At 44.4% G+C, this 13,288-nt stretch overlaps 1 protein-coding gene across 1 annotated transcript in view; it reads left to right on the forward strand.

The window, feature by feature from the left end:
* The window catches only part of LOC103731132 (CUB and sushi domain-containing protein 1-like), a gene marked incomplete at its 3' end in the record, with an annotated part of 1,440,296 nt that overhangs the window by 903,101 nt on the left and 523,907 nt on the right, over window positions 1-13,288 (forward strand). Inside the window, exon 5 of the mRNA XM_017797230.1 lies at window positions 4,699-4,906. Coding sequence (XP_017652719.1) covers window positions 4,699-4,906 — 208 coding nt within the window. The remainder of the gene's footprint in view (window positions 1-4,698; window positions 4,907-13,288) is intronic.

The following is a 13,288-nucleotide window of genomic DNA, read 5'->3' on the forward strand; positions in this document are numbered from 1 at the left end:
CATGTGTTTACCCCAGGGTGATTCTAACTATAGCTTGTTTTAAAAATTGTTCCTTGGTTTTAAAATACCAATCAAAGAAAACTCAAAGTATGTTTGGAGGAAATGTATGTTTCCATTTTGTTTTAACTGTCCATCTTGTGTTTTGTTTGCATGATTTCTTCCTTTTATAAAAAGAATGACATAAAATGGTGCCTCTCATCTCTTCCCAAGTGGCTCTTACTCAGTGCCTGTCCCCCACTGTGACCATGATGGTCCTGTGTCCTCATGGCTTCTATGAACTTATGCATAATCCTGGGAGCAAATAAATAATTTGAGTCTGAACTCTTAGGCAGAGGGTTCACATATTAGATGTAAAAGCGATTTTAGAAATTATTACTGTTAGCACCAAATCCTTTTAAATTCCAGGACCTTTTAATAAGATGATGCTATACAGCAGTCCCTTCTGCACAAAATAACTACCATCATCATGACTTCAGCTGAGCCTGATTGCTAAACATTGTCACAGTTGGGCTTGTTGACTGTTGTGCTCATTCATTAAAGGAGGGCCAAGCAAGTTCACTGGATCCTCACCAGAGTATCCAGTCACCCTTCCCAGCCAACTCTATGTAATTTGGCCCTAATCACACATGGCCTTCTGGATTTAGGGAGGGCCAAAATATACAATCTGGGAAGGCTAGGAAGAGAAGGCATGACCCATGCTGGGTAAAGGCTTTCCAGTGTGCATACCCTCAGGTCATACATACACCTCAGCAACCCCGCAATTAACTCGGTATGTAAGCTCAGTAAATTCATTGTTTCCCCAGTAAAACTTTAATCAAACATTGGCTTGACACTAGAACCTTAAAAGGGAATAAGCATTGCTTAGCATCTCCAGGGAAAAAAGTCTCACAACAGATGGAAAATTTATTTGTTAATGCTATTATGTCTCGTAATTATTGTAAAAAATAGAAAATGAGAATGGAAAAGATGTTAAAAGGATATGGGAATGGAGGTATTTTTCAAAATAGACAAAAAAAGGAGAAAGCCTAAGCAAGTGATGAAGGTCTGTGTAGGTTTGTTATAGCTCAAGGAACATAATATATGCCTAGTCAAGGTTTATCTTAGAATATTTGTGTTTTTACCCAAGCTTTATCCACATAGCACATGATAATTAAGAGTACCAGACTGGTGGAACTAACCTTATTGGATGTTTAACAGGCATACTTTGAGGCTTATACTAATGTAGTCAGAGGGACTTAAAGGACAGTTTTTGCTCCTTTCCCTCCAAGGTCGACTAAGTTCCAGGGGACTATGGATCATCTCTCAAAATGTCCTGTCACTGTGGTGAGTTACCTGTCCTCTTGTTCAGGGAGGACATGGAGACCCCACGAGATGGATTTGAACTAGTATCCAGTCTACAAAGAGGAGGGTCAACTCAGGAAATATCTCATATGCTTCCAAGTGACACCAGACATGGTTGAGCAGGACCTTTGACTTATCTTCACATAGATGGAACTGGTAAAAGAAAGGAGCCAGGAGCACCTCCCAAGCCCATGTGACTCCTGAGGAACAGCTGTTCAAATGACCTTAAGAGCAAAAATAAATAGATTTTTTGGGGCCAACTGTATGGTCTTAAACACTCAAAAGTAAAGTATAACCAAAGAGTAAAGTCATCAGTATATTTCTTTAAGAGTTGAAGGGATTACACATCCCAGACATCAGGCTTAAGTCTATATAAAAATTTATTTAGACAATTATTTCTAACCAGAAAGTGCTGCTCAGGTGTAAGACTTCAAATATTGGTCTCTAATACTGCGGTGCCCACCTAAGCCCACCTTGTCTACTCTAAGAGAGGCAACCAGCTATTGTTCTAAAATGATGAATAAATATGTTTTGTCCCCCTATCTAGAAGCCTTTGAGAGGGAACTGACATGGATTCTAACAGCTATTTTAACAGCTATTAAAATGCCTGACAGCAAATCCTGAATCCATTACTCTAGAGTCCAGCCTTGCAAGACAAAAGAAAAATGAGGTGGAACCCAACAGAGGGATGCGTTTGGAAGCCCTTGTAAAGAAATTCCAATGGACTCTCATATGAACATCTGAAAATTGCCCTGTTCTGACTTTTGTCTGGTTCCCTGTCTAGAACTTGTAATGCTAATTACTCTTGCCTTTACTTCTCCTTCACATCTATTCATGATTCAAGGACTTTCTTTTCTCCTTAGAGACAAGAGTTATGCAATTTGTGAGTCTCTTAGATAAACCCACTGAAGGGGTACTCCAATTGCCTCACCCTGCATCCCTGTTCAGGATGGAAGAAGCCAAAGCAGTCTGCGTCCCTAGTCCCTATTAGCAATTTGGGTAACCCCTTCAGAGGATGGTGTGATAAGAATAGGAGGTAGGAATTCATTAGGCAGTTATGGTAAATTGACCCCAAAGAAAAGTGGCCAGTTTCTTGGCTAAAAGTCAAAATGTCCTTGAGCCTCTTAGAAACATACTCTCTTCCAAAGGCCAAAAATATTGAAAAAATTTTAGGATTACCTCTTCAGAGGGGGTAATGTTAGAGTAGCCAAATGCCCTATAAAAATAAATAAATAAATCAAAGAAGAAAGAGTATATGAAGTTATCAGAAAAAAGTGATGGGGAAATATGGGAGGAGTTGGAGGGGAGGGAGCTGGCATGGATTTATCAAAACACCTTTTGCCAGGTGTGGTGGTACACGCCTTTAATCCCAGCACTTGGGAGGCAGAGGCAGGTGGATCTCTGTGAGTTCAAGGCCAGCCTGGTCTACATAGTGAGTTCCAGGACAGCTGGGGCTACAGGGAAACCCTGTCTCAATAAGACCCCCCCAAAAAAAAACACCTTTTATACACGTGTGAAATTCTCAATAAATTACTTATTAAATTATTACTGTTATTCAAGCAGGGAAAGAGGATGCATGTCTGAAAGGTTAGGAAGTTTCAGAGGATGGCACTTTACAGTAGTTTACACTTGGTTATTTTTCTGTTCCTGTGATAAAACACTATAACCATTACAGTTCCAGGAGATGAAAGAGCCCACCGTGGTGGGCAGCATGGTAACAGATGTAGCCAGAGCAGAAGCTGAGCACTCTTCACCTTCAAACAGGCGTGGGAAACAGAGAGAGGAATAGAAATGGACATGGCTCTGAGCCCTCAGTGCCCACCTCTGGGGTTGTGCCTCCTGCAGCAAGGTCACACTTTCTAATGTCCCTACCCAAATACACCGTGAATTAACCAAGTGTTCACATAGTTGGAGCCTATGGAGAACATTTCTTATTCAAACCACCACATTCCACTCCCTGTCCCTCACAGGCTCATCACCATATCATAATGCAAAATGCATTTAGTCCAACTTCAAAAGTCTCCATTGCCTTAACAGCTTGAGTACTGTCCAAAAATCCAACATCCAAAGTCTCTCCTGAGATTCAAGGCACTCCCTTATCTGTAACTCCCTGTAAAAAGAAAGAGACAAATTACATTGTTCCAACATACAATGGAAGTAAATATACATTCCCGTCCTAAAAAGGAGGAATGGCAGCTTAGTGGGGAAATATGAGACCACAGCAAGACCCAAATCACCACTGACCGGAGCCCTGGGGCCAGCCTTCCACACTAGCTGCACAGATGCCTCCTGAATGTTGTTAGTGCCTACAAAACTGAGGACAGGATCATGAGAGCAACAGGCAGGGTGCTTGTCCCCTGTGCTCAGCTGCAGAGGACCCCCAGACTGTGAGCACAGGAATATACTAGCTCACTAGCCAGCTTGAATATCACCTCTGGTTACTGAGATGTTTACCAGGAGACTCTTGGAAAGCTTATTCCACAGACTTGCAGTTTAGTCTCCTAATAGCCTATGTATCTAAATATTCCCATTTCAAAGCTGTTCAGTTATAAGGCTTGAGCTTGTCAAGCCTTGAGATTGTCATCACAAAAGGTTGGAATAGTTTACTCTTCATAATTTCATTTCAAGCAGGGGTAATCTGTCAATGATTTGAATTATTATGTAAATGTGCAGTCCCAAATGTTAAATTGAAATGAGTACATCCCAACTGCTCCATCAGAATATTGGATTCTGACTAACGCAGGTTGTGAATGGCATTTTATATTTTTATGCCATAGGAGCTTTATGGCTTGTTTTGTAGATGTTTTTGCATTGAGATAATTTTGGGGCATACAAAGAAATCAGAGAAGAATTACATCTAAGTATCATGTATATTTTGTTAATTGATAATATGTTTGTATATGATTCCTCATGCATAAAACATATTTCTATAGAGATTTACATATGTCAATGTGCCGTAAAGTTATACAGTTAGTGAATGGTAACTACGAATGCCTGTCTCATGTGATCTTATCTATTCTTCCATCTACCTAAAAAGAAATTAATTACATTTAAGTGTTTATTTAAGATAAAACACATTGTATTGTCAATTTTATTTTTTATTTATTTATTTATTTATTTTTGGTCAAAGTGGAGCCACAATTCCATTCTTTTCCACAAATAGCATTAAATTCATTAGTGAAATTTACCCTTTGGATTTCTTTTAGATGTTTTCACAGAACTAAATTAATAAAAAAAGTTACATTATCTCCATTTTGAATTCAGAAATGGTTTCGTTGGTCAGCAGGATCATTTGTGGATTTACTTATGTGTCAGAGCATTCTGAAAAGAGGGTGTTTTGTGTTTCTGTGTGTCCAGCTGAAGGAGCCTGTGGAGGCACGCTGAGGGGCACCAGCAGCTCCATCTCCAGCCCTCACTTCCCCTCCGAGTATGAGAACAACGCCGACTGCACGTGGACCATCCTCGCAGAGCCGGGGGATACCATCGCTCTGGTCTTCACGGACTTCCAGCTGGAGGAGGGGTACGATTTCTTAGAGATCAGTGGGGCAGAAGCGCCCTCCATTTGGTGAGTTGTTGGGACAAGAAGCCATCATTAGGGGTTTCTGCATTTTCCAGGGGGTGAGAGGGTCCAGCTCTGTCCTTCTTGGATGTTTGCTGGTCAACATGGGTCGGTCACTTCTGCCTTGTTTCTTTGACTACTAAGGAAATCGTCTTTCCTGTGACTCATTGTCCTTTCTGAGATGTCTGAGCCCTGGAGATAAAGAAGTTATCTCTGCACTTGGGCTTCCTCTGCCTGCGTTCTCTATTCTACCTGGTCTCTATTCTACCCAGGAGGCATCCGAGGGTTTCTGTGTGTTGGCTTTAGCCTCGAGTAAGTTCAAATTGAACAGGAATCAGGTATTTTTAGGACTGGAGATGTCTTCTCCTTCTTCTTGCCCAGTGTTGATGGTTTCCGCTGTGGGGATGCGATCCCGCTTCATCTGTGAGGTGGTGCGTGGACCACCTGTGAGGACGCGTCTGCAAACTGGTTATCCTGCTCAGTAACCTGACCTGTGGGTAGGACTGACCCATGGGGGGGTTCAGTTTTGGGGTGTGGCAGGGGAAGAGGTTGAGGACCAAGGTTTGATCCATTATGATCTGCTGGGCTGTTCTGCTGATTGCCGCCAAGCAGCTTCTCCTGCATCCTGGAGACTTCGCTGGTTCATCTCAGCACTCGGGAGGCAGAGGCAGGCAGATGGCTGGGAGATCGAGAGCAAGCTGGTCTAGATAAGGAGTTCATGGGCAACTGGGGCTACAGGGAAACGCTGTCTCAAACAAAATTTAGTAAGAAATTGAAAGAATCGAATCTAAAAGCTTGTGTTGTAGCTCTAAAGTACTTGCTGGTTGGACCTTCCTTTACTTTATTTAAATTTTAGCACTTTAAAGTTGCTTTAGTTGCCTAGTTCAGATCTTGAATTAAGAGACACAGTCACAGGAAGTGTTGACCACGTGTATGCATGTAGAAGAGAGGGTAGAACAAGTGGTAGAAAACATGTCTCCAAGTTCAAGGTTTGATTTCAGTACAAACACAAAGGAAAATGGTGCCGAATCAGAAACCTGTGAACGTGACTGTTTTAAACCAATCCTTTCTAAAACAATATTCATTTTGTGAATTCCATACAATATATTTGATCATATTTAGATTCCATATCATATATGTAGTCTCATTCTACTATTCTAACCCCACACCAAATTTCTGTTCTCTCTCCCCGCTCAATTTGTTTCTCTCTCTCTCTCTCTCTCTCTCTCTCTCTCTCTCTCTCTTAAAGATAGTGTCTAAAAATATCACCCCCCAGTGGCTTGGCTTGTCAGCAGTTCCTCAGATACAACTGGGGTTTCTTACCCACTTCCCATATCTGTGCTGGGATTTTGCCAGCTTGAGGTTATGTGAGACATGTCCATGGCAGCATTGCTGTGACTTGACATGAAAACGACCACCTGCCTGGAAATCTTGGTTTCTTTGTGGTCCTCCACCCGCTCTGGCTCTTACAGTCTTTCTGCCCTCTCTTCCACAATGATTCCTGAGCGATGGGGGCAGAAGTTCAGTGTAGGTGTCCTATCGGTGGGTAAGCCATCTGCAGCCTCCTTCTCTCTGCATGCTGGCCTGTTGCGGCCCCGTGTTAATCACCATCTGCTGCATAAGGAACCTTCTCTGCTGAGCCCTGAGTGACGTATTAATCTATGGGTATAACAATAAGTCATGAAGAGTCAGTTTAATGCTGTATTTATCAGAAGAGTTGTATTAGGTGTTCTCCCCTGCCTGTGGGCTGTCTAGCCTCAGACTACTGATATCAGTGTGGGATATGGGTTCCACCCCACGAAGCAGAACTTAAATCCAGTCAGAGGGTGGCTGGCTCCTCCTGTGATGTTCGTACCAGCACTGAATCACTGGGCACATGTTCCAGGTCAGCTTTTGTTGTAGCTCACAGGATTCACAGCTAGGGATGGTTCCTGCTAAATTTTTCTCTTCAGGTCGTGTGCATGGCACCTTCCAGAACTATGAAAACGAAGTAGTAGTGATGAGGCTCTGAAGTCGGCACCAGCGTGGCTTCTTCTTGTTGGTTCTACGGTCCGTCTAGCAGTGACTTTAGCAGTAGGGACGTACCATGAAGTTCCAGGGGGTGACCAAGAGCACAGGAGCAATGGCTTTATTGTTTGAGGGTCTATGGGATCCCTGGTCGACAGCTGCAAAAGAGGGAGTCCATTACTGGTATTGGGCCTTTGTTTGCTAGCCTGTGGTATCTAGTAGGGACAATGTCTCGATGCAGTGATATAAAGGAGTAGAAGGGTTAAAGGCATGGGGATGAGCGGGCAGGGCAGAGAAGGGCCTACGAGGAGTGGTAGCTAACACCAAAGAACTTCAGAAAAAACCATAGGGAAACCTGTAGAACATTCTCAAAGTGTATGCACATATATTAAACTAATTCTAAACTTAAATTGCATTTGACTATATTTCCTATACTAAAGACTCAATATAGGTGGTTCATGTTTGTAGCTAAGTGTTTTTTTTTTATTTGTTTTATTTTAAATATTATTCCAATGAGAAAAAATAAAAGTATAAATACCTTACAACCTAGCTATACAGCTCAGGGGCATATACCCAAAGGACTCTACCAACCCACAGTGACATTTACACATCCATGTTTATCGTGGCTCTATTCATAATACAAAGGAAATGGAATCAACCTAGATGTCCATCAACAGTTGAATGGATAATGAAAATGTTGTAAACATTATCAGTGGAATTTTATTCAGCTGTAAAGATAAATGAAGTTGTGAAATTTGTGAGAAAATTGATAGAACTATAAAGCATTACAGTAATTGAGCTAGCTCTGCCTCCTGTAAGCCCAGTCTGTCCCCATGAGTAGCCCTTGTTAGACCACACATATCCATACTACCCCCAGTGATGATGTCTCAAGGGCTGCGTCTGCCAAATGTACAAACTGAGGCGTGATTGACGATGGCCTCTAGCAGATCCAGAGCCAGCTTTCTTTAAGGTTGTGGTCCCAGGTAGGTCAACTGTGCTCCTATAAATTCTGCGTTTTCATGTGTTTATGTGGAAGTACATACAGAGGTCAGTAGACTAGCAATGGGCCTATGAGAGGGGAAAGGCAGCTTCTACAAAGGGAGGTTGGGGGCAGTTGGGGTCCAGAGATGAGGAGAGGAAAGGGCGAGCTTTAGAATTCCATTGACCTTGAATAAAACTGTAGGTCAGTCAGTATGACCATTTGCCTCGTCTGGACCAGTCTTCTTTCAGTCCACCTGTGTTTGTTGGAATTGTTAGGTTTTGTGGCATCAGAGCTGTATAAACAAATGCAGAGACTCCAGAGCCAAGAGTCAGCCACGTTCCACCCCCGGAAACCCTTTGACCTTGGTCAAGGCTGTTACGGAGAGTCTATATTTAAAAACCCTTTTAATTAGTGAGACACAGTCATTCAGCCTCTGCCAACTCCCTAATCTCTGCCAATCAGTGTCAAAGAAACAGGTGATCTAGCATTATACTTTTAAAAGAACATAAGTTTTACAGAAAGTTACTGAAATAGAAAATATGTGGTGGGTGGGTCTCATAAATTATGTGATTAATGTTAGATTTGTGAGAAACTAGAGATCCTGGGTGTTGACTGGTGGCCCTGCTCTACGATGTCACACTGGGAGAGATGGGTTGGTGTTCACAGATCCTAGTGACGGTCTTTGCCATCAAACCTGAGGTGAGAAATACAAGGGACAGGGGACACAGATGTTTATATCAGTGACAAATAGCAAGGAGAGCCAGAGTGTGCTACCGTGGACATGAAGAGTAAGCCTTTGACCCCAGACGGGGACTGAGTAATGCCGTCGGGCGAACACCACCCTATGAAGGAGCTCGAGGCTCTCTTTCTTTCTTTCTTTCTTTCTTTCTTTCTTTCTTTCTTTCTTTCCCATTTCTTTATCCATCCCAGTGAGTCCCGTCCTCTTTCCTCCTGTTCCTTCCCATGCTCCCGTTCTTGCTCTTCTCCACGCCCCGGCCCTGCCCTTCTCTCCTCATTCCTCCACCTCCCTCCTCCTGTCCCCTCTTCTGTTCACTTCTGTCCCCTCTTCTCCTCCCCCAGGGCATCTTCCCAACTCCCCTTTTCCCTTTATCCCACTCCTCCCTCCCTCTCCTGCCCCCTACCCCCATCTCTTCTCTCCCTCTTTTTCTGCCCCCTCCCACCCCGTCTCCTCCCTCCCTCTCCTTCTGCCCCCTCCTACCCTGTCTTCTCTCTCCCTCTCCTTCTGCCCCCCCCGTCTCCTCCCTCCTTCTCCTTCTGCCCCCTCCCACCCCGTCTCCTCCCTCCCTCTCCTTCTGCCCCCTCCCACCCTGTCTTCTCCCTTCCTCTCTCTTCCTATTTATATCCCCACCTTCTCCTGGGCACATATCCCTGAATAACTTCAATGAAGTCCACGGAAAAGTGTGTGATGATGGGTCTTGACATGACAATAAGCCTGGTCTATGTGCAACATGGACTAAGGCTGCCAGAGCCCAGGGGCCCTGAACAGGAATGGGCAGTTGTCACTGTAGGTCAGGTAGAGCCTGGAGGCCTGGAGAGCTCAGGAGATGGCCCCATGTTCCATGACTGGGATGGGAAGACTTCCTTCAGCTCTGTTGGGTCTCCCCAGATACGCTCCAGGAAAGTTCTTAGAGGGACTTTGAGCCTATGATCTTCTTGACTGTCTGTTAACTCTGCCACCCATGAGCCCAATCTCTCCCCATGAATAGCCCTTGTTAGGCCACACATAGCCAATTCCTACCCCCATAATGATGATGTCTCAGGGGCTACCTCTGCCAAATGTACAAACTGAGGCGTGATTGATGATGGCCTTTAGCAGAGACAGAGCCAGCTTTCTTTAAGGTTGTGGCCCCAGGTAGGTCAACTGTGCTCCACTGGATGGCCACACACCCAAGAGTATATGGGCAGCACAAATTGGACTTGATAGGTTTAAAGTAAGTGAGGGCTCAAAGCCAGGTGGGTAGGGAACTGAGTGGATCTGGGAGGAGCTGGAGGATGATATGATCACAATACATTGCATGAGATTCCCAAAGAATTAATAAAGAGCAAAAGTCCTGCAGGGTAATTTCACTGTTACCAAACCTTGCACCTCATCTGTGACGTGGCTAAGAAGCTGAGATGCAGGAGGATGAACAGGGCAGGGGCCCCAGTGCCCAGGCCCAATCTCAGGGTCTGGAAGTTCACTGTGTTCCGTGACAGTATGTGGGTCAGCTTCAGCCTCTGGCTGCGCTATCCTGGGCAGAGCATCCGTGTCCAAAAGGGAGGCGGCTCTGCTTGGGTGCGTGGACACACTGGTCACCATAAGCATTCGGGAGGATGTTCGTGCCAAGGAGACAGGCCCACCGAAGAGCACTTACCACTGCATGCTGCATCCACAGAGTGGCAGAGAGGGCAGAGGGCTTTCTTATTTATTTTCCTTTGGTGACATTTACTGCTTACTTTAATTACAAAGGGGATTGTCTTTACGTGGCCATATGGAGCAGTACTTTAAATGAATTCGCATTGTGCATTATTCTTCAATGGAGGCTGAATAGGAAAAGATGGTTTTCTTAAATAACCATCAAATCCACATGAACACACTTCAAATTTAAAAGAGAATAATTGGAAACATACTCTCTCTCAGGATTTATACAAATGCATATTATCTGGCTTTTCTTTAAAAAGACTATTATTTTACCATAATTTTAGTGACAGTCTCTGAAACATTTAATGGCCCAAATTGGTATATTTAGAAGACGTATCCATCCTGAGATTGAAAGCACAGTGTAGAGGAGGATGAGCTGACCTCCTCTCCTCAGCAAGGTCACTCCACAGAGGCAGGAGGGTGGTGCTAATGGCCTGAGCGCAGGGAGGGCAGGCCTGTGTGCAATTTTCCAATAATCTGTTTTTAAAGACAGAATGAACAAGCTAAGGCACTGTAAAAGGAAACCCATGGAACGTTATTGTCAACAACGATGGGTTTTGGCTTTATTTTCATTACATTTGGAGTGAAATTACCAACTCTGCTATATATTTTTTCTGAGTTGCTATGGCTACAGGAGAGGTAGATTCAGTGCATTGATTCCACCATTTTCTAAACTTCTGTGTATAGTAAACATGGGGTAGGTCAGGGACTTAAACCTAACCACCTGTATGCACACATGAAGCTGTTACTCATGTGGATTTCCTTATGATGCCTAAGGACAGAGTTACTATTTGTAGTTGACATTGCAACAGGCTCTAAACTATGGTTTTCCTTGTACTTAAAATATAGGAAGCATCAAAGTTGGCCAAGGTTTTATTTTTCACTTGAAGTGATTTGATGGTGTCTCCTATAATTCTAGAATGATCAAGAATGAAAAGTGACTTTATTTCAGAATTACCCAGGTACAGTTTCTAAATTAAGACTTGATTTGAAGGATTGAGATTATGCTGCCTAGTAAGAGGCATTTGCTCTCTTTAAAATATGCAATTCTACAACATGAGTGATTTGCTTACCCCTGAGTGACAGGAATGTGTACAGATTCAGTAGCACAGGACAGGAAGAGCAGTGCAGGCTCCGAGACCCTGTCCAGACCCATGCTGCGTGTCCCTGCCTCGGGCTGCCCAAACAGAGCCCAGCAGTCTCGGTGATCTGGTTTGCTGTATGTTGCTGTGATAAACACTAGGACCGAAAGCAACTTAGAGAAGAAAAGTTTTGTTTCATTGTGCAGGTTACAGTCCATCCAGAGAAGCCAAGCAGGAGCCTGAGGCTGGAGCCCAAGCAGGAGCTCAAGGCGCCAGTCTTAGAGGAACTGTGCTTGCTGGCTTGCCCCAGGCCCACCCCTGCTTTCTTGTACAGCCCAGGCCCACCTGCCCAGAGACAGCATCACAGTGCGCTGGGCCCTCCCACATCCATTAGCAATCAAGAAAATGTCTCATGGACACAGACACACCCATAGGCCCATCTGGAGGAAATTCCTCAACTGAGGCTCCCTCTTTCCAGGTGTGTCAAGTGACAGGCACAGTGGAGAGCCTTCACAGCCTGCGTGCAAACCCCCTCCTCCACCTCAAGCTCCAGTCTCTCCTCACTGAGTGATCCTCATTTCCACACTTCACCTGGCTGGTCCCTTGTAGGGCCCAGCTGCATACCTCCAGGTGGACACGCCACCCTGGCCAATGCTCCCTAAGTGATCAGAAGGAAGAACTCCATGGGAGCACAGAGAGCAAACACTGGCATCTCCCTCCTGGAAGTCATCTCCAACAATCACGGCATAACGCATGATGAGTTTTGCCTGCATTCTGGAACAGAACCCTGGTCCTGTTTGTTGTTCTGTGTTTTATGCGTAGGCTCTGCATCTTGTTAACCAGCACAGCTCTCCCCTTTCCTCCCCTGGTGTGGGCATGATAACCCTATATGGAATTAGAACAGGCTGTATCCCTGCACTTTGTTCTGATCCCATTAACCCAGCACAATCTCACTATTAAATCAATCTAATCAGTAGCTGTCTGAAGCTAAAACAAGACTTCAAAGGAACTGGAGCAGCTCAGTGAGCTTCAAAGAACCCTTGAAGGTCGATTAACACCTACAATGTTTATCCAACTTGTCACTTAATTGATAATTGACTTGCTGTATGTTTAATTTCTAATGAGGAAGGTTACAGAGCTCACAGTGAGCAGCAGGACTCCCTGCAAGGAACCCGTCCCCTCACCTGCAAACCCAGGAGGGCCACCAGCCACCGCTCCCCACAGCACTTCAACTGCTTACTAGGAATTCGTTTTGCAGAAGGCTTGCAAACAGCGCAGAGTAGCTGCCTGCCCTCAACCTAGTCTCCGCTAATGGCTACTGTTCCTACTGATGTGGCAAAATTTCAGACCAAAGAAACTTAAGGAAAGGAAGTTTTGTTTACCTTCATCTTTTACACAATAGTTCACCCTTGCAGGTCAGATTCAGAGCGAGGGCAGCTCTAGCTGAGGTGGTTGGAGCTTGAGGCTGTTGGTCACATAGAGTGCACAGTCAGGAAACAGAGGGATGAATTTTAGAGTTCCACTCACTTTTTCCCTTTTCATTCAGCTTGGAACCCCAGCCTATGGAATGGTGCTTCCTATACCGGAGTGGGCCTTTTTACCTCGGGTAAACCTCTCTAGAAAGACCTTCACACAAACCCAGAACTGTGTCTCTTGGCTGATTCTAAGTTCCATCCAATTGATGATCAAGATGATCACATAGCATTTCACACAAGCACCGATGGCTACAGGAACTAGATCTGTCACTTACAGTGGACCCGTGAATATCTGTGATATTCACAATTCTTTGTTCTAGGACCTTGACCTATCTTGTGCAGGGGTGCGAACACGCTACTCCACATTCCTACACACTTGATGTGTACACACACACACACACACACACACACACACACACA

Source organism: Nannospalax galili, unplaced genomic scaffold (assembly GCF_000622305.1).
Source record: "Nannospalax galili isolate Female #2095 unplaced genomic scaffold, S.galili_v1.0 scaffold1234, whole genome shotgun sequence".
In the NCBI taxonomy this organism is placed as follows: Eukaryota; Metazoa; Chordata; class Mammalia; order Rodentia; family Spalacidae; genus Nannospalax; species Nannospalax galili.